General features: G+C 41.9%; 1 protein-coding gene across 3 annotated transcripts in view; it reads left to right on the plus strand.

The window, feature by feature from the left end:
* Positions 1 to 26,498, plus strand: part of phf21b (PHD finger protein 21B) — a 104,081-nt gene that overhangs the window by 56,496 nt on the left and 21,087 nt on the right. For all 3 annotated transcript variants that reach the window (XM_042226404.1, XM_042226405.1, XM_005936370.3), the window contains exon 2: positions 3,264 to 3,308. In XM_042226404.1, coding sequence (XP_042082338.1) covers positions 3,264 to 3,308 — 45 coding nt within the window. The remainder of the gene's footprint in view (positions 1 to 3,263; positions 3,309 to 26,498) is intronic.

Here is a 26,498-nt window from a genome sequence, read left to right on the forward strand (position 1 = left end):
CACACACACACACACACACACACACACACACACACACACACACACACACACACACACACAGCATTTTCATAGTATTATGTTTTTTGGCCTTTCATGGAGAAACTGCAGCTTTGTAGTTTGTGCTGCTTGTTCATATTTTTGGGGGATGGTCTCGATCGTGTTTCTGAGCATCTCCTGCGCTGGATGAAGCTCTTATCTTTTTAAAGTGCTGCAGTTCTTTCTCCCTTGGTTTTTAGAGCAGTCTCTTCAGCTTTTTATGCGCTCTTCATATGTTCATGTGTCAAGTTTGTAAAAACTCTCAGTGTATCTACAGCCAGTGGGCTCACGGTGTCCTGGCGTTCTCAGCTGACTTCATGTGGATATGAAGCTGAGGATCAAGAACACAGCAGCAGATTAATTATTGACCCCCTGTTGTGGATGAGGTCAGAGGTTCTCTGTGCTGAAGTTTCCATTTTCAGCGCCATGTGATGGTGTTTGTCTCTGCCGTTCAGGACCCTCAACATAGACCCTCAACCTCTGTCTCCTTGTCCTAATGTGTTCATTTTAGCCTAACCACAGCTCTGTAGCTAGCCACCAGGTAGCACACTATTATAAGACAGCAAGCCTGACTTCACCAGCCCTCCAAACAACACTGCTGTTTAGTTTTTTACGCTTTGTTTTCTTCCAAAGTTACTCCACAGAAGTGTGTTTTAGAAATACTATTGTCAGAAGTATCTCTGCAGGTAAACGTCAGTTCACACAGGACCTTGTGAACACCCTGAGATGATGGACAATATGAAAAATATAACACAAGTGAACCATCCGTGTCTGGTTTTGTTGCAGATAATGTGTGGTTATCTCTGGTGTTTGTGGGCGCGCCATGTTTTGAATGAACTAGACTGTCTTGATGCATAATAAAGATGGGTGAAGCCACCATGAAGTCACCTTTGCAACTTTAATAGGAGAGCCAGCGTTCAGCATGTACGCTGATGATACTGTATATGGAAAATAATAACCATTGTGACATCACACATTGACTTTTGGACTCAACATTCAAAGGTCCACCTGCCACTCAAATAGGCCACGCCCCTTATAAGGCAAACTTTAAGCCATAGTAGAATTGAAACAGGTGTGGTATGAAACAGTTATGAAGGGTACAGTTATCGATAAAGGATAAACCACTTTCTTTATCAGGCTGTAAACATGTTTAAGTTTTAACATGGGAGTCTATGGGGACTGACTTACTGTTGGAGCCTCTGCTGGACGTCAGAGGAGGTGCAATTTGTGGTACCAGCTGATCAAACCTGCTCTCTGCTCTTTGTGCCTCTAACAAGTCAACAGAGGAAAGCATTTTAGGTGGTGTAGCATTAACCCCAGTAACAGTGGAGATCAAGCAGAAGCTCCGTCCTCTTGCTCTGCGCTAGTGCTTCTGTCAGGGTCGCCCTTGGCGACCACCCCTCTGCAGACTGAGTCTGACTTCAGACGCAGCAGCAGTGAATGAGTTTGCGTTGTAAAGTGTAAACGAGGCAGACGTGGTGGGTCGTTGGGCTGTGCAGTGCGGTACTCTCTCTCTCTCTGACGTCCTCGCTGCAGCTGATTTGGAAACTATCAGCGCTCGGCTTGTAAATTTCCCCAGTGTGAAAAGCAATGCATACAGAATGAATCCGCCTCTATTTATCTATCTGACTATCCTCACACGCCTGTACAAGCTCGCCGCGCGGCAGCCTAACGCCGGCCTACTGCGGGGAGGTAAAGAAATAAATAAAGCCTGTGCGCAGCTTCAGTTTTTCCGCTCGGCTCCCCAGACGTTTCTACACCTATCCGTTAGATTACAGATGACAAATAGACCCAGATCCTCCTCTGCCGACTGCGTCGGCCCAGCTGTGACAGCATTTCGTCCTCCTGAGGTTTCACCGGCGGCTGTTAGTGTTTGTTAAAGAGCGGGGCGGGTGAGGAGGGAGGAAGTTTGCAGCAGAGACACCAAAACCAGCCGCCGATAAATCATTTTGTTCCTCGATTAACCTCGAGGACCTCACTCTGCAGCTACTGCATGTTATTACAAGTGTTTTCCAGCTGAGTGCGTCTTCACTGATTTATGCAATATTTCATTTACAGTTTCTGAGTCGGCGCTCTGCAGCATCTCAGTTTGTGTGCAGGGACAAATCTCAGCGGAGAAAAAAGAATCACTTATTTAAACTGATTTCTTTTCTGTTTGAAAAATGTCTGTGAGTCCTTTTCATCGACCGAATATTTGTGTTTGTGAGACACTCATCTATCACCTCGTGTAGGTTTCTCTGACTCTGAGTCTGAGGTGAAGCTTCAGGTGTGGTCCATCAGCACATGTCAGTCACATCGAGTAGAAACATGACAGTTCAGCCTGCAGGTGGGGGGCAGGCTGACGTAACATGGACTCATGTACTGTATTCAAGATCAAATCTGCTCCTTTATTTGCTTGTCTCTTTCATTTCCTGGGCTGTGTGTGTGGCCCTGGGCCTGAGCCCAGAACACCCATTGGATAGTCAGATTCAGGAGGAGGAGGTGCTCTGATCGTGAGAAGAGTCTCTCTCACCAGCCTGATCAGGCTACCTGTAGGGAAAGAGGAGGCAAGAAGGGCCTGCTGCTAACCGGTTAGCAGCACCTAAAATGTTCATGAATAGTAAAAACGAACCAAGCTTCATCCTCTGATGCAGGTCTATGTTTTTAAGGTGGTTTTCAGAAAAATGTTTAATTTCTAACTGAGGTTTTGATTTTTGATTATTTATTTATTTTTGGTCCATTTTAAATCAGTCGCCCGTCTGCCAGCATTCCTGCACTTTCACAGATGTGTCTGTGTTTGCTTCCTGTGTCTGAGTCACTCTGAGATTGAGCGGGTGATGATGACTTCAGTTTGTTGCAGAAAATCCCAGTTAACCTCGTTAACCAACCTCACAGCTGGTTTAATCTGCAGTTATTGGAACATAAGTTCTGACCTGGTTCTGTGAGAGGTTCATGTCGATATCTCGTGCGCTTCTGAAGCTCCTCAGAATCAAAACTGCTGTAAAAACGATTACAAGGCATCAACTTGTATTTTCAGCTATCAAGTGATAGCTGAAAATATTCACAATATGAAGATTAAATTCAGCGTGGCTTCATCAGATATGACAGTTACTGTCATCACTTCAAGATGCTTAGGTGTGCTTGTGTAAAGTCCTGAAAAATAATCTGACCTTTAAACTTTGCAAAGTTGTTTGAAATGACATGAAATCATAGTTCTACTCACGTTTCTTTCTCCTTTTTCTTTGCAGAATCAGACGTTGTGCAAAGGCCTCAATGAACTTCAGAACGGACAGGTAGGTCACATGATGGTGTCTCTAGAGGTGTGCATTCACCTGAACAAGCTCCTCCCACCTCCTCTCTCACTGCTCCTGCTGTAAGTCTGCTTCTTCACCCTGCGGCTCATCTTTGTCCTCTGAGGAGAAACCAGTGAAAATAAAATGCTTCGGCCACATTTCATTGCCAGAGCTGCCGCAGGTGGAGCTGACTTCATGGATGATGTGGATGTGTCGGCGGTGGTTGGTTTGAAGTTGTGGTGCAGTGTAATTGGGCGGTGTGATCTGTGACGTGAGTCCGAGGGTCTCCGGGATGATGTCCTAACTTTCTCTGAAGTTTGTTGATTTTTCCTGCCATTGATAAAAGGCGACAGGAGCTGAAACACGGCCGTAACTGTTTCCTTTGTTGCGCTCGCCGGTGACGGTGATGCTGAGCGTTTGTGACGGCAGCGAGATGGCTGAGGAATGTGAACAGGCTGAGAGGATGCTTCCAGAGAGCAGAGACAAAAGGAGGAGAGAATAAGAGCTGGAGATTCATTACACGTCAGTTTAATTTCAGAGCTGCGATTCATTACGCGCTGGAAGTCGATTTGGCCGCTCGTTGCGGCGGTTTCTGCAGGCCCTCCCATTTATTTGGTCTCTCAGAGGCGAGCAGGCGGACGAAAGAGAACAAACCTAATTAAGGCCAACCCTGTGATGGGTGGATAATTGTTGTGAGGCATCAGTGTGTGTAATTGAGGCTGAATTTGTTTTACAGGTTGTAAATGTGCGTTTTCCCCCTTTGGATGGTTACTGCAGGACTCGTACACATTTGAACGGTGTCCAATCACCGCCACAGGTGACCGTGGAAGGTCATTAAAGCAGTTTCTTGAAAACCTTCACTCAAGGGGCGCCCACAAAAAATAATCTGTGCTTTCTGCAGAAACACAAACACAGAGTTTACTCCAGCTATTTTTTTCTGTGGTTAAAGACTCTGATTGGCTCCCTCGGTCCTCCCCCAGCCAAATAAATGAAGAGTGCAGCGTGGAACACCTTCCCTTGTTACCTCCCCGAGGTATAATTAGACACAGCCAGAGAGGGAGATCAATTCTGAACATCATAATACGACTCAGAGTGAAGCTGTTAAATGATCCTCAGGAGACCTGCTGGAGCTGCTGCAGTGTTTAACAGCCAGCCAGCATCAAGGGAGGCCACGCTCGCTTAATTCCCTCCAAACAGAGACGAGGACGTGTGCCTCCGACCTCCAGTCACCTGTTTCATCTGCACACTCAACCACAGACTGTATACAAAAGATGGTCATAGACAGCGTGACATCACCCACTTATGTGGACTCCATTTTGAAGCTTCAGTGTTAACGTACAGGCTGCCATTTTATTATTTTTTTGGACAAGTGGGTGGAGTTATCAGCTTACGCTTGCTAACAGAAACTCCCAGTGCTCAGTAACCTGCAGTTCCTCAAACGGCCACTAGAAGCTCCAGCAGTGAGTCAGAATGTTTTTGTAACTCAATATTTTAAGTTGTAACCTTAAAGTTTGCATCATTATTATATTATTATTATCTTTGTCACCTGGGCCATCATTTTATACAGTTTATAATGCCATCTTTGAATACTAGAAAATAAAACCCTAGTTTCACATACGTGTATAACCAGCACATATCGCCCCCTGCTGGTGTATCCCTGTGCTGCACAGTACAGCATGATTTGCTTTCACAGTGCTGTGAGCTGTGAGCAGACAGGGGACGTTTTCTGTTTTTCAACCTTACAAGTTGTCATTTCATTGTAATTAATCGCGTTTATCATGATGTCGTCTTATTTTTAGATATTTCAACAATCTAAATATTTTTCGATGTTTCTGCAGCAAATCTACCAAATGTTCAAACTAGGTGTTTGTTCAGATTAAGTCTGGGGTAAGAGGGGATGAAAACCAGCCTGACTGTGAGGAGCTTGCTGAAAGGAAGCACCGGATCATTGATATACTCTGGTGTTAAACACAGAATTCACTCAAACGTGTCTCCAGTTTTAAAATATTGTTTTTTTGTCGTTGTTTTTTTTTAAACTTTTTGCATTTAATGATTAAAAACCGTGTTAACATTGAAAGTGTTTAGAATAGATAAAAGCTCGTTTCTTGATAAAATATAATGCCCACACTCGGCACATCACTCGGTAAAATTGCTTGGGCGCCGAAGGGTGAAGTGAGCCTTCTCCAGAAAGCTCTGATTGTTCCTTATTGGAGGCTTTTTATCGGACTTGGCAAAGCAGGCAGCCCCCTCTTCTTCTTCTTCTTCTTCTTCCTTTTTTCTTGCCCCTCCGACTGTGACGGTGTTCAGGACTGTGTATTTGCTTTGGGTTGGCGGGTAAATGTTGACACGGTGGCTCTGAATGAAAGCTTTTCCTCGCTGCTGAGAGAACAGAGGACTTTTGGAAGGTAGTTTGAGGCCTCCCATCATCATTTTCTCCCCACACCTGTCCCACTCACGCCGCTGCCATCAGCTGAACTGGTTCTGACCTGCTCTTCCTGTCACTGCAGCCTCTCTGCAGACTCCATCACGTCTCACAGATCTGCCTAAACTACTTCCCTCTCCGACTCAATCATTCGCTCCATCCAGCCCATTATGGCGCCTTTAACAAGCGGCCGAGCCACTGAAGCCCCCCCCCCCCCTTTTTCCTGCTCATCCACAATCACTTCAAATTAGATTGGCGAGTCAATAGAAGAGTCAATATTTAATTTGCTCATAGCAGGTGGTGATTCAGGCGGAGACATGGAGGATCCACCTTGAGGACGCCATCCTTCACATGAAGTGCGACGAACTGATAAAATGTTCTGAAAGGGGGGGAAAAAAGGAAGTCATGTTTTTGCCTGGAGATGATACCTTACAAAGGCTTCAGGGGAGTCGACTGTAATTGCCTAATATTGACTGTCAAGTAGGGCTGCCAGGATTAGTCGACTAGTCACGATTACGTCGACTATCAAAATCGTCGCTGACTTATTTAGTAGTTGATGCGTCATTTGAAGCTTTGTATGATCCTAAAAGAAGCAGGAATAAGTAGTAGGATTTAAGAGTTTAATAACGGACTGAAACAGAAGATGGCAGCACTGCATGTACAAGGATGCCAACTGCCGTTAAACCCTGAAGAAGAAGAAGAAGAAGCAACTCCGGTATCGTAGCCGTGTCCAAATTCAGGAACCGCATCCTCCTGTGCCTGCATTTGTAGGCCAATTACGTTACGATGAAGATTGTCCAAATTCGAAGACTCCGACAAATGCGCCCTTCATTTCCCCAGATTTGAAGGATGGGTTGGGTGTATACTTCGTGGCCCAACCTATCCCAGAATTCATAGCGCGGCACAGCTCAGTTTCCAACAATGGCGGCAGCTAGTTAGTTTTAATATTACTCTTATTCAATGTTCCCTCTAAGCTGCGCGCGTGCGCAATTGCGCACTGCTGAGACGGTCTCTGTGCACAGAAAAAAAATCAAACCTGAATTGAAATTAAAATAAATTTTTTGCAGTGTTAGTCAGTAAGTGACTGGCTGCTCCCGTATGGGATTAGAAAGATGCCACCTTATCCCATAGTCCAGCCAATAATGCCATTCACATTCGTATATACGCAGCTAATCAACGTCGCTGACAGGCTATGACAGCGTCCCTATGTGCCACCGGTGTTTTAGCTAGCAAAGCGGCGTGGCTGATGTGGAGAGAAGCCACGTTAATGACAACGTGGACAACCTTTGGAGATGTGAGCAGGACAGACGGAACAATTGGCGGAAAAAGTGTGGACTTTATACCAGTTTTTAAATTGTGTTGATAGACCACGAAAACCAGAGTTATGATAAAAATATTTGCAATGTTTGGTTTTCTTCCTGAATACTATCCTTGTTTATAAAACGGTAAAAACGGCATTTTATAAGGAAAACGCTGGAAAGCTCTCTCCGCCTGTGAGGAAAGATGAAACCAAAAAAAACCCCACCCTTTCCTATTGGTGGAAAAATGTACCATGTCAACCAATCAAAAAATGATATGGCAACATGGCATTTAGTTGTTTAGGGAGGGGGGAAGTTTTAGGAGTGATGGCGGTGTTTTGAGATGTGAGAGATTTGCAACGTTTAGCGCAAATGTGTAGTTAGTGTGTAGTGTAGTCAATAGTTTTGTTGTGTGTGTCAGAACAATGAGGCGACTACTGAATGTTACAGGTGTTACAGCAGTGATACATCTCCTGTTGTCAGGCCTGCAGGTATCAGGCTGTTGTTCTCCTTTATCTCATAGTGGACAGAAATTACTTTTTGGAGTGGCACAAATAATTTGTGTGGCATCAAATTTGATGCAGAACAGCTGATTGTTCTGTAAATAGTTTGAAATGTTTATTTAAAAAAATGCCTTAGCTGCATTTTTAGGTAAACAGCTGCAAAAAACGTTGTTTGCATAACTAAGTTACTTTTTTGAAGAAGTAACTATATAATTATTGCCCAACATTGGTCATTATTTACTGTATTTCGCAGACAGAGAGTTACAGGACTCTCTCCCAGACCACAGACTCATAATACAAGTCAGAGCTTTATAAAAATTAAAAAAAAAGAAAGTTGTGTTTTCAAAATTGGAGTTCAAGTTATTTTTGCTTCCAATAGTGTTAACATACTACGCAGGTCATGAACAAGATTTCTTTTACATTTTCATTGGTAAGTGGGCTAAAGCAGTTAATTAAAAGTAGTCTAACATAAATGCTGTAATTTGATTATTTTAATAAACATGTAACTTGGATGGATTCGATGCTGGCGTGACCACAGTGCACACGTCTGATGTTGCTCACAGTGCTTCAAGGGACCGCTCAGGGAGTTTGTGTGTTCGCTCAGACACATGAAAAATTAGAGGGAACATTGCTCTTATTACTTTTTCTGGGTCACAAAATAAAGGTTTAACATATTTTCAGGCGAGAATGTAGCTGTGTAAACTTCAAATATCTGCTCAGTTTATCAGGACACCACATATTTTTAAAAGCGCGCTGACGTTTTCAGAGACGTCTGTTACCCACTAGCTCGATAGCTAGCCGGGGGCTAGGCTAACTAGAGCCGCTGAGAACACCGTGAGAGCACCGGACTCCCGGCAAATCGTTTTCAAACCCACCGCCGTCTTTCGCTACTCAGGTTAAACATGATATATAAGTCACTTAGATAACTTAAAAATTTTATTGTTTGGCCTTGTTTAGTATTTTATTTGTTCCTGAGTAAATCGGTTTGGCTGAGATTAAAGTTCTAGTTTTTACACAGCTGAATAAACGTCAAGCAGACAGCTGATTATCAGAAGTGTGAGATGCTCGAGAATATACTCCGGTGTCCTGTTATATTTTAGATAGCAAGGAGTTTATTAAACTTCACCGAAACAATCTGCAAATTTCATAAAAATTTAATAAACTATCATCTTATCTTTATTTTTAGTTAGCACATACCTTAAACACTTAAAGCTGTAAGCTAATGATAGTTATATAAGAGCAGATGCTGCTGGTGCAATAAGCTGTACGTTTTACGTCCAGTGGATGATGATCTGATTAGTCGACTAATCACAAAAATAATTGGTGCAAGTGGACTATCAAAATAATCGTTTGTGGCAGCCCTACTGTCGACCTTTTTTGGAGCCTCAGTGAGGTTAGCTTCCATCGACTGTAGGGGTGATTTGCTTTTGGACTTAGTTTTACGGACAGTCGCCTCGCCTCGCCTCGCCTCGCCGTGGCGACCCTCCTTCCTCGGGTACTACAGAACTCGCACAAAGTGGTTGGCCAGTGGTCAGCCAACAAGCTTCATTCAAACTGCTCAAGTGATGTCATATTTGCCTTTTACAAGCGGTAACCTGTAAAACAGCTTTAAGGCTTTATGACCTCCACAAGGAATTCTGACTTATATTTATAACTGATTCTTACATGTGTGGTGTGTGTTATCATCATATAGTAGGTAGAGTAAAATGAAGAGTAAGTAGAGAGTTAAAATAATGTGTCACATTTGACCTCTGACCTCTCCCTCAAGGTCAATAGATTTATCTGAAGGTGAAGGTTATAACAAAGCTACATAAAACTGTTTAAAAGTGTTTTTTATGTTCGTACTGACAACACATGGGCATATAGAGAATCGCATATAATAATAGGTTATAGTCACATTTGACCTTTGACCTCACTTTTACATTTCACGTCTGCCTTTCTTTTAAGTCAACACCAAAATGTGTTACATCTTTAAAGCCAGTGTTGTCCAGAGAAAGGGAAATAAACTGTAGTGTAATATTATATAATAATATCCGGTTATTTACAAATCAATATCTCTTATGCAGGACTTACTCCTACATGTCTGTGTAATCAAAGTAAACATCTGTCATGTACTCTTAACTAGTTTTTCCTGTACTACTAAAACTTCTTAGAGTACATTTAAAAGAACAGCTGCTTTGCTGTAGCTTAGCGCTCTCTTCTTGGTTTCGACTGGTTTAAACTGAACTCTGTTTGGTCTTGTAGTGACCTTTGACCTTTCTTTATTTTGGCTGTTTGTCTGACCTTTTCTTATGTCTTCTGCAGATGATAGTATTTTAGTATGTTTATCTTCTCCTGCTTGGAAGTTACTAAATCACTTGGTTTGTCTGACTCAATAGTTTGTACATCTTTTCAAAATAAAAGCTTTTCACCATTGTCTGTAGACAGAAACATTTTATTTTAAAAACCAGCAGGATTTTCATTAGAAGTACACCAGCTTATATATGTAATGGCATTTGTTCTCTGACAGTTGATGTTCTACCACAGCTAAATAACAGGCAGTAACAAGTCCGTGGTTGTCTGTGGTTTGGAGGAATAGTTAGTTTATTTCTCTCTGAATCAGAAAACATCTCTAACTAATAACTTGTGCCTCTACAATGATGAACGCTCTCATGTGTGGGTGTTTGAAAGGCAGTCAACAGAGGCTCAACATCTGGTCAAAGGCTGAGAGCCTCACATACCACTGAAACGCATACTTTTGGCCCTGAAGCTAAGTTGCTTAAAGGTGATTTTGTGAACAAAGATAAACCACCAGAGAAACACCTGTCAGGTGCACAGGAAGGAGGAGGTGCCTCTTCACGGCTGAGTGGGTAACGAGGTCTTCCTCTTTTCGTCCAGCCTTCATCTCTGCTCCTCTGTCACTGAGTTTAATTACACACCGTACGCCGAGGCTGCCCCCAGCGTTTGGTTTACCGCTGTCGCTACATTTACATCAACCCCGCACTCCGAGCAACTGTCCTCATATCTGTCCTGAGCACGTGCTGGCACAGAGCGCGCTCAGTCGGGCGTCACTGGCTCCAGGTCTTAGCTGTAAGATGTGGTTAAATGAACAAAGACCGAGGTGAGCTGCATAAATGCATCAAGTCGCTGTTTTCAAAGTTTTTTCTTTTTTAATGAACTAAGTGGAGAATTACTCTTTGTGTCGGGCTCAAAACATCCAACTGGAATCCATAACAACCGATGAGTCTGGACTAGTTTCAGTCCGAGTTAGGGTCTGGTTTTAGTCTATTTTTGGCTGGTTTTGGACTGGTTTAATTGGTGTTAGTCGCTGGTTTAAATCCCATCTATAAAGGAACAGACTCATAGTCAGATGTTTCTGTAAGGATGGGGTGTTTTGGGCGTAAACCTGATGCAGGTTCTGGATGTCCTGAGTTGTGTCCTGGTGCTCGATGGAGCAGATGAACCAGAGTAAAACAGAATGTGGAAAGAAAGCTGAGAGCAAACATAGATCCAGTTGTTAGTGTGCACTTCACATCACAGCAGGGACTGATGCAGTGCACTCCCGTCACCCCCCTCATAAGCATCACCCAGGCCCCTCCCATGCATGGCGGACTGTGTTAGGATGTTTCCTCTCTGTTTCTGCAGGGCGGTGGGGGACAAAGAGAGAAGCCCGTCCTTCCCTTTGTCCCCTCGGAGCCCCCTTGGCGACTGCAGGAAGTTCTCAGATGTCTGCAGAGATGCACTGAGAGTCTGTTAACAGCAGATGTTCAGATATTACAGCACTCCGTTTACACAGGGCACTTCATCCAGACCTTTGAGTGAATGCACAGGAAGAAGTGTGTGCATTTCATGGCTAGAGTGTTAACATCTTTTCTCCTCTCTGATGACCCACATTTCTGGAAAAATCACAAAGCTGCAGGTTTGTGGCAGCTCTGGCCATAAAACTTTATCAAGACATTTAAGTAAAAACTTTTATTGTGTTTTTGTACTAATCCCTATCACAAGTTTCCACTCTGTCAGATCTTTTTTTTCATAATGATCTTAATTGTGATTTCAGTCTTTTTTGCACTTTTTTTTATGATTTCCTGTAATGTTTACGGTATAACTCCAGTTTTTTTGATGTGATGTGTTCAAAAATGTTTTTAGGGTTGGTTTTGATGGATTGGGTTGTGGAGTGGTTTCGCTCTGGTTTAGGGCTCTGTTAGTGGCTTCTTTTTATTGCAGGTTGTTAGTGTGTTTCAGGGGCAGGGTTTGTGCTGGTTAGGGCCTTGTTTAAAACTTTGATTTGTACAGATTTGAGTTTGGTACTGAATTTGAGCTGATTTGTTCAAGTCCTGGACTGGTTTTAGTCTAGTTTTAAGCACTGGTTTGCAGCATCATAGACGTTTTTCTCTGTCCTCTGGTGATGTGATCTAAACTGATGCTGAGGTCTGGAAGCTTATGCTTCTCTTAAAGAGGGCTCCTTGTATTTGGACTTGTTGTCATGTTCCAGTGTTTTCTTATCAGACTACACTGTAGTGCTAAAAACCCCTTTTTGGAAAATGTAAAAATCCAAAAAGTGGTTATGTTAGATCTGTATAATGGTCATGATGGTTAGATCTTTTTCTGTGGAAAATAAAAATTTCCATGTTCCCAAAAAGGAGCCAGAGTCCTTCAGACGGCAAAGTTAAAAAAAAAGAGTTTCACAGTTTGTGGCCATTTTTTTAAAACCCTTTTTCCATCTCATCAGGAACAAAAACGAGTGACTTCATAGTTTTAGAATAAACTTTGGGTTTTTTTTATGTGTGTGTCCCTGGTGGCTGTGAGCAGTGCTGCTCCTCCAGAGTCTTTTGGTTTGTCGAGCTGAGGCTTCGTCTCAGCTTTTTGTGAAGTGTGTCTCTGTGTGCTTGCTGCTCTTTGTGGCTGCATCTGTCTGCCTCTATTGTTTGCAGGAGTCCATCTGCTGGCCTCCAGTTTGCCCCTCCTCCCTCGCCTCAGACAACCAACACCCTCTAGCCTCACCCCTCCTCCTCCTCTTTGCTGGGAAAGCCAGCTGTCCTCCCCTTACTCTCCCCCATTGCTCCATCACCGATGAGCTGAAGAGGCTGCTCAGAAAACTTGGCCTGAGCGCATTCTTACGTTTACGATAATTTCATTTAAAAAGCTTCAGCTGAAATGAATGAATGTGATTAGTCTGGTTCACACAGTCTCAGCACGTAGATGGCATTTATAGTCAGGAAAGGAAAACCAACACATGCAAAATCATATTAAACAAAGGAATATTTCAGCACTTTTCTAAAAGTTATTTTAACACTTCTGCTGGAAGATGCAGAGGTAGATGTGGATATGCTTTGACTTTCATTCAGAAGAGAAGACGGGCCGGGCTGTAAAAAAGTTTGTACACAAATAAAATATCTTCATATTTAATCATGTTTTCCGAGTTTAAGAAACTCTGTTTTCACTGATGATGAATTTCTGAGGTTTTCAGCACCTGCTTACAGTCTTGGTGTTGATGTCTGTAAAAATATCCCTAAACTTAACTCTGTTCACAACTCTTGTGATTTTTCATGTATGTCAGTCATGTCCTGCTAATGTCAACTTATGCTATTCCGACATGAGTATTAACTATTTGTGAAGCAGTGTCCTGCTGAATGCATCTTTCTCTAGCAGACATGCCTGTTATTAAACTTTGATAACTTACATTTGGATGCTGGTCTGATTATGAGCTCGTCAGCGGTTTGTCAAGCACTTTTAATTGATGAGACAAGTAATAAACAAACACATGTTGATTGATTAGCGAATCATCGCCAGCTTTAGCGAAACCAGATTTGGCCTTTCGCACTAATCTGTGACATTTTAAGATCAGTTGATATATAGATGACCTGAGAAGTGACCGGTAAACTGATCGATAATGAAAACAGTTGTGAATGCTGTCCTGTTGCTGAAGCATTGGTTTATTCACGGCGATGTTCAGAGCTGTTTCACTGATAGATGAAAACATTAGTCGACTATAAATGCCTTCAGCTTAACATTGTGAAGTGTGCAGATCAATAATTCAAAATGACAACTGTGAGTATTGATCAGAGGGAGCTGTGTGGACAGGGAGCTGCAGAAAGTGAAAGAATCAATGAAAGCGCTGAAAAACAAAAATCCAGTGTTGAATTTGCAGCTTTTGGTGTTTCTGGAAGCCTCACAGCCTGACAGCTGCTGTTTTGTTGCAGTTTTCAAACTGTCCGCTGGTTTTATGGGATGGCATTCATCATTATTCACTTTACTCTCTCTAAACACTAAAAATATGAAGTAACAACAGATAATGTAATCAAACAAAGGTAGAACATCTACTTTTTCTTTTCTTTTTGTCATTCAAACAATATTGGACAGTCACTTCTCTGCTTTGCATGGATCACCTGACCTGCCTATGAGAACAATTTGACATTTTTTTTGTAAGCAAATGGAATTTTTTTTAAACACTAAAACAATCATCAAAAAAGGACCACAAGGATGTGACAAAGGTGAACACTTTTCAGGCTCTGAGTAAAATTAAGCAGTGCAAGGATATCTGAGAGAATGCATCACATTTCTAAACGTGATTGCTATCCAAATGTACGTCCAATAAATATCTGGCACACATTTATAAACACAATCTAGAAAGGCACCAGACACCAAAGAGCTCCGCCAAAGCCAGTCGTCCATTCTTCTCTATGTGATCCGCAGCCAAGCCAATGATAAAAAAGCTTTTTTCCAAGCAGTTTGGATCCACAACAAAATATAATGGTTTCTTCCCTTTCACAGGCTCAAAATCTCCAACTTTTATCTCATTCGTTTTTATGTAATCGTACAAACCAACAACAACTGAAAATAAAAGCAGCTCATCAGCATAAAGAGAAGTGCAACTTGTGAACTGAAAGCTTCAGTGAACATATTTTTATTTTTCCTCGTATAGGTGCATTTATATCTTTTAAAAAAATCAGCTGTTGGAATTCACTGCAAACAGCAGCGGTATTACATCTAAGAAACAAAATGTAAATCTCATCAGTGCCAGTAACAAACCTGGATAGGAAGGACATCCGGCATAAAGTCTGTGCCAAAACAAACATGAGGATCCATCAGCCAAAGTGTCTGAAGTATAACATAATAGAGAATTTGTGGTTTTAGAACAGGCTGAATAGTAAGGTTTAAAAACATGGTTCATTCAGAAAACCTTTGACAAATTAAATCAACCTTTTAATAAAAAGTCAGAAAACTTTTTATTAACAGTTTTAAGCATTTCAAATAAATAAACCTAAACCAAACATTTTATCAGTTTTCCATTTAAGAAAAAAAAAGATCAAAGTGCCCTTAAAGCTGTCTGTAATGGTAATGTGATGGAGCAGACCTCAGAAAGAATAAATTCTGTTTTGATCAAACTAACTGAAACCTTATTAGCAATCACTCTAGTATCTTAATTCTGTGTTTAGCCTGAAATAATGGGTGGATACTGATGTTTTTGGTGCTCCAGGTTGTACATTATGGATGCTTTTTGGATAGTTTATAAACTCGTTTTGTCTCAGTAGTTAAAGTCAGTTCTGCAAGTCACAACAACAATACTGTACAATACAATACTATGAAATACTGAGAATTTGAAGTGTACGAGCTCACAAAGCTTAAAGAAGCTCCAGAGTAGCGGATTCGTCTTCAGTTGTCATATTTTCCTCCAGGTGACTTCCAGAGTTTGACTTTTAATTTCTCCAACTCTCGGTCTGTTCTGTGCCATCACAGCAGGAGAGATAAAACCAACAGAAGCTCCTCATTTTGCTCAACAGATGTCCTTAATCCCGTCTAATCCAACATGTTAAACGGTTGTTTTCTCTGCAGCGAGCGCGGGGCGCCGACCCTGGCACTAAAGCTTCCCACAGGCCAGTTGGACTCCCTCAGACTCCCTCTGGTCCTGGTCTAGTGCTCTCATCTCCTCACCACAGTGCCAAGCACAGGCTGAATTAATAAAGTATCTGTTTCTGAGGCCGTATGTGAGCGGGGACAGCTCATAGCAGGAAGAATAACACAACTTTTTAAGTTTCCATCAGGAAAGAACCCTAGGTTAATTTTTTTTTTTTACCTTTTACAAAAACTATATAAAAGATTTGTGATCCGATCAGATATTTTTTTTCTGGTCAGTCCCATTATCAGTTTTTCTGATGACTGTGGCAGTGTGAAATAAAGAATAATCAGTGCTCAGGAGTGACCACTTCAGCATTTATGACTTTGAATAAAGTCTGTTTTCTCTGACAACAGCAGAGCTCCGCACTTCATAAATCAGTTCTTTAAATAAATCATCTGCCCCTTCAAATTTCAAATCAGTGGCTTTAAAGAACTTTCACTGCCTTTAATTTAGCAGCTCTTACCCTGAAATGACCTGATTCGTTCCTTCAGATTAATAATTTGTGGCATCAAATGACTAAATCGTGGTCTGAAATGACTTCATTTTCACCCTCTTTCCTTCTCTCTCTTCTGCATCAGCTGAGAGCCAAAACACTGAAACTGACTTTCTATGAACTGGGTCAGAACATCAGCACTCTGAAGGGAAACTTGGATATCCATTAAAATATTTTGGGGGATATCACACATGCAATGGGCCAAACATAAATCAAAATAACATTGATGATCTCCATGCTGAGGATTTTAGAGGAACAAAGATCATGATTAGAAAGAATAATTTGTAATTTGGCCTCACAAACACCTGAAACCTGAAACATTTAAAAGTATAAACAAGAATGTACGTTGGTGGGATTTTAATAATATAAGCAGCTGTCGATGGATGATTAGTAAAATCAGGCATTCAGATGATAATTCAGAGACTTAACCTCCTAAAATCAAGCTGTGTAACATCCACATGTGTGACTCGTGTTATATAACCAGAGAACAAACAGGAAGTGATGTAAATGCTTTTCAATGGAAATTGATGCAGAAAAGTGGAAAATCATCCTAAAAACCTCCCTCTGTTGTAGTAAATGTGAATAAATAATAAAATAACTGCTGGTGTTTGGTGGCTGTTTGATGACCACGTTATCACCACGTCCAGTGACATTTAAAACGTGACCTGATCACTGAGGTGTGTCAGGAGTGTTTAACCTTGTTCATTAGTCAGCTTTGAGTGTTTTTCTTTTTCCTTGGTGTTTTTCCACTACTCGAGTAGTTTGAGCTCTTCTTTTTAAATCTTGACTAAACAACTAGTACATTAGTTGCTGGGAACATTGTTGCTTTTATTCCACTTTAGGTCTGAACTCTTTTAGGGGAGGCAGCTTCCATCAGTGTAGTTTTCCTTGGTGACTTTTCAGGCTAGTCTTCATTTTTCCTCAGCTGCTCTTCCAAACAGCCCAAATCATGTTGAGAAAAGATTAGATTTTTAACTCCTCAGCGTGAACACGGCCGAGCTCCAGCCCAACCTGCTCATTCAGCCACTAACTGGCCATTTAATCAGCACCAATAACGTCTGCTGCTGCTCTTTCTGCCATTTTTCATCCTCTTATTATCTGCGATTAGGAGAGCAGAGCTGAGATGATCGGTGGACGCAGCAGTGGCTCTATAATTTCTCTCCGGCTCTTCATTTTTTAATATAGAGTTTGACCTTTCAGAGCTATGTGCCGGTTGCCGCCGCTGGTCAATATTCTCAGCTCTCGCTGAAGGTGCGAGCTGTTCGGTTGGCAAATAAATGTCTTCATTAAAGCGACGACCCCGAGCCACATTTCTTCTCAATGACGTTCAGATCGTTTCTGCTTCAGCCTGTGATTTTGTTTGGCCTCCGATAAACGCTGAGGGACGAGGACGGGAGATTAAAGACACTCTGTTTTCACAGGTGAACATTTTCTCAGAAGCTCTGAGGCCTCTGTTCCCACAGGATTCATGTTTCTGGGAGGTGGTGTTCATTTAATTCATCTTTCTTTGTGAAATTAAAAGATCTGGACTGTACAGGAGAAAACAGAAAAGATTTGACATTTTTAGGTTTTTAATAGTTTTAATAATCCAGTTCTAACTGTTTGTACAGACACTGGCTCATTACACACAGGAGCTCCGCTTTTTTTAAAGGCACCTGTGTGATACGCACGAACAAATCCAGGCAAAAGACGGCGCTCAGAGAGAACACCTGTGCTTACCTGTACCTCACATTACAACAGCACATTAATGAGCTTACAGCTGATGGCCTTTATTGCTTTATGTTGTTGTTTTGGCTCGCAGACAGGCCTGAATGTTGGTGTCAACATGTTTCCAAAAGCCGAGGGAAACCAGTTCCAAGACAGGCCTGTGTGTTACTGCGGTTTATACGCAGATGCAGGAGCCCAGTTTCAGGCCTGCTCCTAGATCTGTTATGCAGGAAGCCCAGATTTCCCTTCAGAATAAAAGCTCGCCTGCTGGGCCTTTGTGAGTTCTCAGCTCTCTGGCACAAAATGAGCTTTTATTGAAAAAAAAAAGGCTGAACTTTATGTCTTTTTCAAACCCCGAGATGTCTGAGTCAAATCAAGCTTCTTCTTCTTGAGTTGTTTTGCGTTCCTCTTGTTTCCATTTACATCTCGGACCTCCTGCTGTGATGGAGTGACACGTCTCTATAGCAACATTTCTGTGTGATGCTGCAGGATTGAAACAAAGAGAGAAACCTCCCTTCAGCGTGAAGTCACAGGAGCTGATTTAAGTGGTAATAAGAGCAGGAGGGGTGAGGTTTGATCGTTTACTTTTCATGGAGAGGCGCCGCAGCGAGAACAGCGGGCAGCGTCACAACAGCTTCGATCACGTTTCGGCAAATCACATTAAAAAGAAGTCACATTTTTATGATCTTCCATTCATGCGAGCGGCTCCGTCACTTCTGAAAAACCCAATTAGCAGAGATGGGCGATTGAAATCTTGGTGAGGGCGGCAGAGACTCTCAGCGGGCTCGGCTCAGTTCTGTCTCTGCGTTGGCATTCAGTCGGTGAAATATCTTCTGGGCACTTTTGCTGAAAAGTTAATTGAGATGATAAACAAATCAGAGTTTGGAGCTGCTGCTGTGATTTCCTGTTTTTTCTCTCCTGAGTAAAAAAAAGAAGAAGAGAGAAATCAAAGAGCCGAAGGCAGCAGAAACAGTGATTAGAGCCGCTGCTGCTGATCGATTGAAGAGGTATTGTCACCGTTTCTGTTTGTGTAATTAAAGTTTGTGTCTTTGAGTCCATTTACCGAGTAAACACTTTTGTCTTTCTCTGTAACGAAGCTCGTTAGGGGGCGAAAATCAGCATCACTTAGTATTTAGAAAATAATTCAACTGTTTCTCCAAAGAAGTAAAAGCTCGCAGTCAGTTTTTGTTTTTTCCCCTATCACAAAACTGCTGATTACTCAGACTGTATACCAAAGATGGACAAGAACACTCACTGGTTTGTGGACTCCACATTTTGAAGCCTCAACATTGGCTTTTTGGAGCATATATCTTATTATTATTATTAATAATAATAATAATAATAATCTTATTATTAATAATACTCTCAGATTTTGGTCCACGTTGATATGACAGCATCACACAGCTGCTGCAGATGTGCTGCGACCATCAGAAGATGGTACACTTGTTATAAAGGGACGGACATGGTTAGCAACAATAATCAGGTAGGCTGTGGTGTTTAAATGATGCTCAGTTGGTACTAAGGCCCAACATCTGCCAAGAGTATATCTCCCCTACCTTTACACCACCAGCAGCCTGAACTGTTGATATAGGTCAAAACTCTGACCCGACCATGTGAATATTACTGCAGAAATTAAGACTCATCGGAGCAGGAAACATTTTTCCATCTTCTGTTGTCTAGTTTTGTGAGTCTGTGTGTAACCTCAGTTTCCTGTTCTTACTGACAGGAGTGAAATCAGTGTGGTCTTCTGCTGCTGGAGCCCATCTGCTTCAAGGTTCAGAGATGCTGTTCTACAGATCTTTGTTGTAACTAGAGATTATCCGGGTTACTTTTACCTTCCTATCAGCTCGAGGCAGTCTGACCATTCTCTGACCTCAACAAGGTCATTTCTCCCAGACAACTGTGGCTCTTAACGGTTGATGGGGAAATCGAAGCAAATCAGCAAGAAAAAAGTCACTTAAATCATCTTAATTAATCATGCTAATACAGTAATTGGATCTACAGCAGGTTATTTTTATCATGTCTATATGTTTAAATGCACTGAGTTGTTGCCATCTGATTGGCTGATTAAATATTTACCTTAACAATCAGTTAGTTGTTAGTGTCTCTAATGTGGCTGGTGAGTGTATATATTATTTCAAATTAAAAGTCTGTCAGCAACAGAAAGCAGTGTTTGCAGATTCCCGGGAGTGTTTTTACATATTTCTCAGGTTTAAATCCAAACTGTAAGGACACATGTGGATTTATTAGGACACGAGTTAACCATTAAGGAAGCTTTTATTTGTCATCAGGTCAGGGGTGATGAAAGGCAATGTCAGAAACAAAGCGATGTAAACAGTAAACAGCTGTTGTCATCTGCAGTTAAACATCTGTGAGGTCTTTAATTACTCATCAGAGTTTTCATTGATCCGCTGGCCAATAAATTGATCGATAGTTTCGGCTCTTCTTGTCGACATTTCCAGCTGTCGGTCAGTGCGGCAGCTTGTCACATTCCAATGGAGTCCGAGTTACATGGGAAAATTAGACTCGGGGCGCGTTTGATTTGCATTTAAATGGATTTATTGTCCACTGACGGTGTGACGGGTGGAGACTGACCACATGATCAGATGAGAGGAAATGAGGAGCTGTGCTGCACGGTTTGGCCGAGCGCCCCGTTCGGCTGCATAATGAACATTTTAATGTGATTGTTATCAGATGGAAGCCAGCGGAGGAGGATGAGGAGCAGCAATACTGACAGAGCTGAAGCTCTGCTGAAGCTTGGAGTCGTGGCCATTGAGCCTCTGAAGCGCGACTCAGTTTGATTTCATGGATTTTTTTCTGTCTCTTAAAGTTAAAAAGCAAACACTGAACAGCAAGTGGGGACTCTTTCTGATTTCATTTAAAACTACATGAAACAGGTTTAATTACTCGAGTTAACCAGCTGGATTCACTTATTGACCAGCTGATAATTGCTGATGATGCTCAGGAGGAGTGAATAACGTGGAATTATAGACTCTGTAATTGGTCAGCAAAGCCTCAAGCTGAGCATTTGTTTTTTTTTGTTTTCTACCATCGCCATTTTAATGTTTTAAAAACAAGATGTGCCGAGTGTTTTATTATTTCCTGCAGCGTATTTTAATGAAGTCAACCAATGTAGAAATCTCTGTTTCATGTTTTAGATTCTTCAGGACATCAGCTTCATTTCAACTGCCTTAAAGTCAAAATAATTAGAGTAACTCCTGAAACATCATTTCTGACTTCAGGGTGATGAAGCTGAGAGAAACTGGCTTATACCTCATGTGAGGATCCAGTTTTTCACTTTCAAAAAGTCTTGAAAAGTCAGTAAAATATACTGAGCTGCTCTTTGTCTTTCTTAAATCCTTTGACACTTTAACCGCAGTAAGCTGGTTTTAAATTACTCATCAGCTCTCTCCCTCAGAGCTCCAGATTAGGGTTGCCACTCATTTCCTGGGATATAAATAATATTACCACGATAGTCTTTTCAAGATCACCTCTGCTCACCGAGCTGAAATTGAAATGATTACATCATATAAGTGTTCGTCCATCATTGTAGATCAGAATTTGTTTTTGAAAATCTTAGGTTGATCTTTTCTCTATGACCAGCACCTGAGTACTGGCAGTTTGGTTGGTTGTTGATAGTTAAATCTCTGCTTGGGGTGCTTTCCTTTTATCTGTGCACACAAATAAAAAGCATAGTCAGTATGGCCTTTGTTCGCAGTGCTTTACGAATGTTTGTGTGAAACAGACGTGATTTTTAATGTCAGATATCCTTTACGTGGGTGAATAAAGGAGCTCTGTTCTGTTTCTCCGGTTAATCCTGGTGATCAGCGAGAGGGTGATGAACCTTCAGAAAGTTCACATCACACACAGGTTTAGGATCTTGTTTAATCAGCTGAAGTGTTTCATATTTTTCCTGTGAGCTTCAGCTTCATAACTGCTGTTACAGTAATAGTTTAGGACAGGTCTCACTTCCACCTGAGAGTCCCAGATGATCAGACCTCCTCCTGACGGGGAGGGCAGGTGTGGCTCGGTGGCAGTGATGGTCAGCTCTGCAGTGTTTTCCCTGCTGGGTCGCAGCCACCCGGCGGCCATATTTCCACGCTGTGTTTGCTGGCTGAAGCTCCACCTCTGCATGTGGGGCAGCGGGGGCCTCACGGCCCTATTTTGCCAAACTGTGGGCGAGGGTCCAGACTCTGTCCTGTGTGCCCCTGTTGATAAGCTGTCCCGCTGCCAGACACGAGCTGGTAGGAGTCCATTTACCCGGAAACTGCAGCCAAGGACACTTTGGAGGTTCTGATCCGTGAACATTTTCTCTGCTTCAGTCAGAATCTTTTATCTTCGGTGGTTTCAACTGCATGATCTACTGTTTTTCTACCAAATATATAATCTAATCTCTCTTTATGAATCTGGAATAATCTCTCTGTCTAATGGTAGTGGGCTTTGGAAAGCTTCAGCCTAAACCTGTTTACATTTTATCTGTTTTCTTTTCTTCATTTAATAAAAGCTTATATTTTGAAAGTTTGGATTTCAGTCGAGATTAAGCACTGAATAAAAACAGTCTTCCTGGTTATGATGAAGCCTGCCTGCTGGAATTAATCAAACATCTGGCCCTGCCTGTAAGTAGGCCCCACGGTGGGATCCTGGATGGGTTTATGCTTGTCTCACCGTTTTTAAGGTGGTGTTTGTGAGTGTTTCTGTCTCACCAGAATGGAAAAGGCCAAACTGCAGCCGTCCGTCTCCTCGCGGCCTGAAGGGCCTTGCTGGTAAATGGCGTGTAAACAAAGGAACCGTCTGGCAGCTGCACTGATGGAAATCTGAACAGCTACTAATGTGTTTTTCAGCAGCCCCGTTATCTCAAAGGCCCACTATCAAACCAGAGTACATAATGAGTGTGGATAATCCGGCCCGCTCGCTGAATCGGCAGCGCTGGCGATGACCTTAGCCGTGGCCGTGGAGCGGGCGGCGGCGTTCTCAATTAAATTCTGCCAGTGGAGTGGAGAGAGACGGCGAGCACGCAGAGATCAGTTTAACTGCTGAATGAGAGATTAGAAAGAAAACAAGCGTCGACTAATGCTGAATAAACTTCACCCCTACGGGTTGTTTCTTCGAATGCAGCAGACTATATGTGCCTTTCAAAGTCGAGGGAGTGGACGGGAGCTGAAACAGGAAGGAGAGGAAGCCGAAGAATAACTGTTACAGTTGTTTAAAGCCCAGTAACGTCATATTCAGATTTAAATCATTCCAACTCATGTGAGGCATGCATTCATCTTTGTTTCACAGCTTTGTTCACTTTGTTCTTGTTTAAAAGTCGCTGTTTGAGAAAAAAGGCTAAAAAGAGCTTCATCGAATCAGAAGTATTTTTTGTGCTTCTGTATCATTACACTCACGAATCCACAAGGAAACAAAAAATACTCAAAATCAAAAGAATGTTTTTGTTTTTGTGGTACACGTTCAAATCTGATACCATCATAGCCTGCTGCCGCCATGTTAGTTTATCAGAGTCAGAAGTGACCATATTTAGACCAGAGGGTGGAGCTTCTGGTTCCGCAGCATGAGCTTTACTAGAAGTTGATGCTTCCTGGCATCCATTAAAACCTGCAAGTCCTTCATCGTCCAGCAGAGGCTCCAGCAGAGTCCGTACTCATGTTAAAGTGGAAATGCTGTTTCAGGAACAGCTTCAGGAGTTAGTAGTCGTGGTCTTCAATTCCTTGACGTCTTTCCTGTTCCCATCAGCTGACACACTGCAGCTGTTTCAGGTCTCTGCCAGCTCCCTCCCCGTGGAAAGCTGACTGGCTTTCTGGTTCCAGCTGACTCGTCTGTCTCGAGCACTTCCACTGGGACCTCTCCCAGAGTTTCAATTAACGATCTTTCTTCAGCCAGCAAAGAGCAGAAGAGATCAGGGAGGAAGGGAACACTGTGTGACCGCTCCGTCACAGCCGGGTCTGAGAAAAACTCCAGGCGTGCATTCATAAATAAAAAGAAGTGTGTGATTGATGCTGCAGGGCTTTATTTTTTCCATTCTTAAATACCTAAAATTGTCTCTAGATTGTAGAAACCTCTAAAACAAGATTGTAAAACATGATCCGGCCCCAACTATAAATTCTCCAGAGGTGATGGGTAACCACCTTCTCCATAAACGGACAAAAACACCCACATACTGCTGTCTCACTCCCAGTTTATTGATTGATTTTTATTATTATTCCTTCCTGCATAAATATGCCGAGGCCAGACAGCATTACAAGACATGGTTATTTAGGAAAAAGAAACCAGAACCAGACAGAGGCAACAAATCAAACATCCTGATACTTTTCTTTTTCCGAGCTTTGCAAATATAGAGAAGTCATTAGGAAAGAATTTTAAAACTTGTTCATTCATTCTTTATCAGTGCACCACAAAAATTCTGGGTCTTAGTAACAGTAATCTCATCATACATGGAAACATTACTGAAGAAAATATGATTAATTATTAACTTCTAAATCTCGTAATTAACACAACCTGTTCTCCTCCTGGATGTTTTTAATCTGTGAACTTCAAGAGTCAAGAAACGAGTTCTTGTTCTTCATAAATGTGCCGTAATCGCTCTGAAGGCCATAATCATGCTTCATTTGAATATATGTTCATTATTTTGGTTTTAACAAGATGTCCTTTAACCATTTTTCTCCAAGTAACTTTATTCTAGTAGAGTTCACACTGTGTAATAAATTGTTATTACAATACATAAATCAGCATGAGGCTCTGCAGGACATGGATGATTTCCTCCAAAGCAAAGCCATCCTGTTGACTCTAGTTTCTTACAAGCTTACCATTTAATTTTCACCTTGTTGATCCAGGAATAAAACTCGGATTCTGTTTAATGTTGTTCCAAACACCACTGACCTGAGGCACGAGGACAAGCTTTATTTCTGTTGTTGCAAATACAGTATTGATATATATGAATATGTACATCTTAGTATATGCTGGCTGATCGTTATCCTCACTCAAACCCAGCACAGGTTAGGAGTGTAGTTTAAAGCCCAGCAGAAACCTACATGTGTGCAGGAGAAGCAGCTGGTTGTGGAGGTTGAAGGTGAATGAAGTTAAATGGAGGATGGCGTAAAGCAGCTTGTTGTACTGTGACTGATCTGATATACAGTATTTTTGTACAGTAATAGAAACAATACAAAATATAAAAATCAGCCTTTATTAATTTCAGCAATCCTTTATATTTCAAAAATGATGAAAGATTCTACAAGAAAATGTTATGTTATTAGTTTACAGCTTCACAGCTCCATTTATTGGCTTATCAAACAGAAACACCAGAAACAGGAAGTCCAAAAAGTTGGAGTTCTACTTTCACTAATCCTCAGAGGTCTCAAACATCATCAGCAATGTCAGGAAACCACTTTAGCTCTTTCCCCCTAAAGACGACTTTTGATACCCTAACCTTATGATGAGTTCTGACGCCTCAGCATATGTCAATAAAGTTGTGGTTTGATGACCATTAGAGTAGTTTCTTAGTTTCCAAATGTAGCTGCATAGGCAAAGACTGCCCACACTAACTTCTGATGGCCTCTCAGTCATTTTGGCTTATAAGCAGCTCAAATATGAACTTCTAACATCACAAGAATGCATTAATAAACATGCAGCAAATAGGACGCTGATAAAATCCAAACCAGTTTAGCTTACCAGGCTATTTCGTACTTATTTGACTGTTTATTGGTTTCAATCTCTAGTTTAGACAGTTGGTGCTGCTTTACACCATTTTGATGTGCACCAGCTTACAGATGGAGAATTTACAAAAGTGAATCATCGGCTCTCAAAGGCAGAAAATTGGGCATGCATCAGAAAGCCCATTTCCTCCATCACACTGTCTGGCCGTCATTAGAGCTGCTCTGTGTGGATAAAAGGTGAGGAGAGAGTGGACGCTGATGAAAGCCTCTGCAGGCTGCGTCTCATTTAACTGAGCCCGATAGCTGGAGGAATGGCTCGTTAAGACACCTTAAAACATCGTTAACGTTTCCTCTCTCAGATTGTTGCCTATCAGGCAAAACTGTCTGCTCAGGGGTCACAGAGTCCTCCCAAAGTCTTCCACTACAATCCGCCAATCAGCCCGACACAGGCCCGATCTGCAGACATATCTCAGAGGAGTTAGACAGCACTCAAAAGGCCATCCTGGTGCTTAACAGTATAAAACCAGGGAACTGAATCCTTAAATCGTCACCTTTCGACCGGTGACTCTGCTCAATGTTACACCATAGAAAGAGGCACTCTCTATGCAAGATGGTGTTTTCTTTCACACCCTGCATGCATTAGTGAAACCTCCTGATAGTAACATGTGCAATCAATCCTTCATTTAGAGATACTTGTGCCTAACTGTTGGTAAAAACCGAAGAAAAGCGAAGCACTGAAAACATTTTTCAGAGCGACGCTGCAGGAGCTCCGTTTGATTTTATCCACAGCTTTAAAGCAGCCGAGGTCAGGTTCAGCACACGCTGCCATTATCTGACATTTTGGGAAATCCTTTACACCTGAGAGTCAGATGGATATCAGCTGTCGAGCAACACGTCATTACATTCAAGTCTGAGTGTCCTTTTTCTGGAAGATAAATCCTCGCCTGTTTGAAGAACCTGGAAGGTCATTTAATGACACCTAAGGGTGGTTTAAAGGTTTCTGCAGGATCCTGAAAGACTCTGAATACATTCCATCAGCTGATAAAAAGGATTTACGATTTATGTTTAAGTGTAGCTGTGGGCTGTGGAAATATGTCAGCACTCTGTGAGGACCACAGATTGTCTTAACTTTCTAACAAAGAAAATCTAAGGAGGTTAAAATTAATTTCAACCTAAATTTGGGGTTTTAATGGGAATTTAATTTAGACTTATTGGAGGGAGGGTAAATGTTTCTAAAGGTGT

The sequence above is a fragment of the Haplochromis burtoni genome, unplaced genomic scaffold (genome assembly GCF_018398535.1).
Source record: "Haplochromis burtoni strain Fernald_Lab_line unplaced genomic scaffold, NCSU_Asbu1 Contig_210, whole genome shotgun sequence".
In the NCBI taxonomy this organism is placed as follows: domain Eukaryota; kingdom Metazoa; phylum Chordata; class Actinopteri; order Cichliformes; family Cichlidae; genus Haplochromis; species Haplochromis burtoni.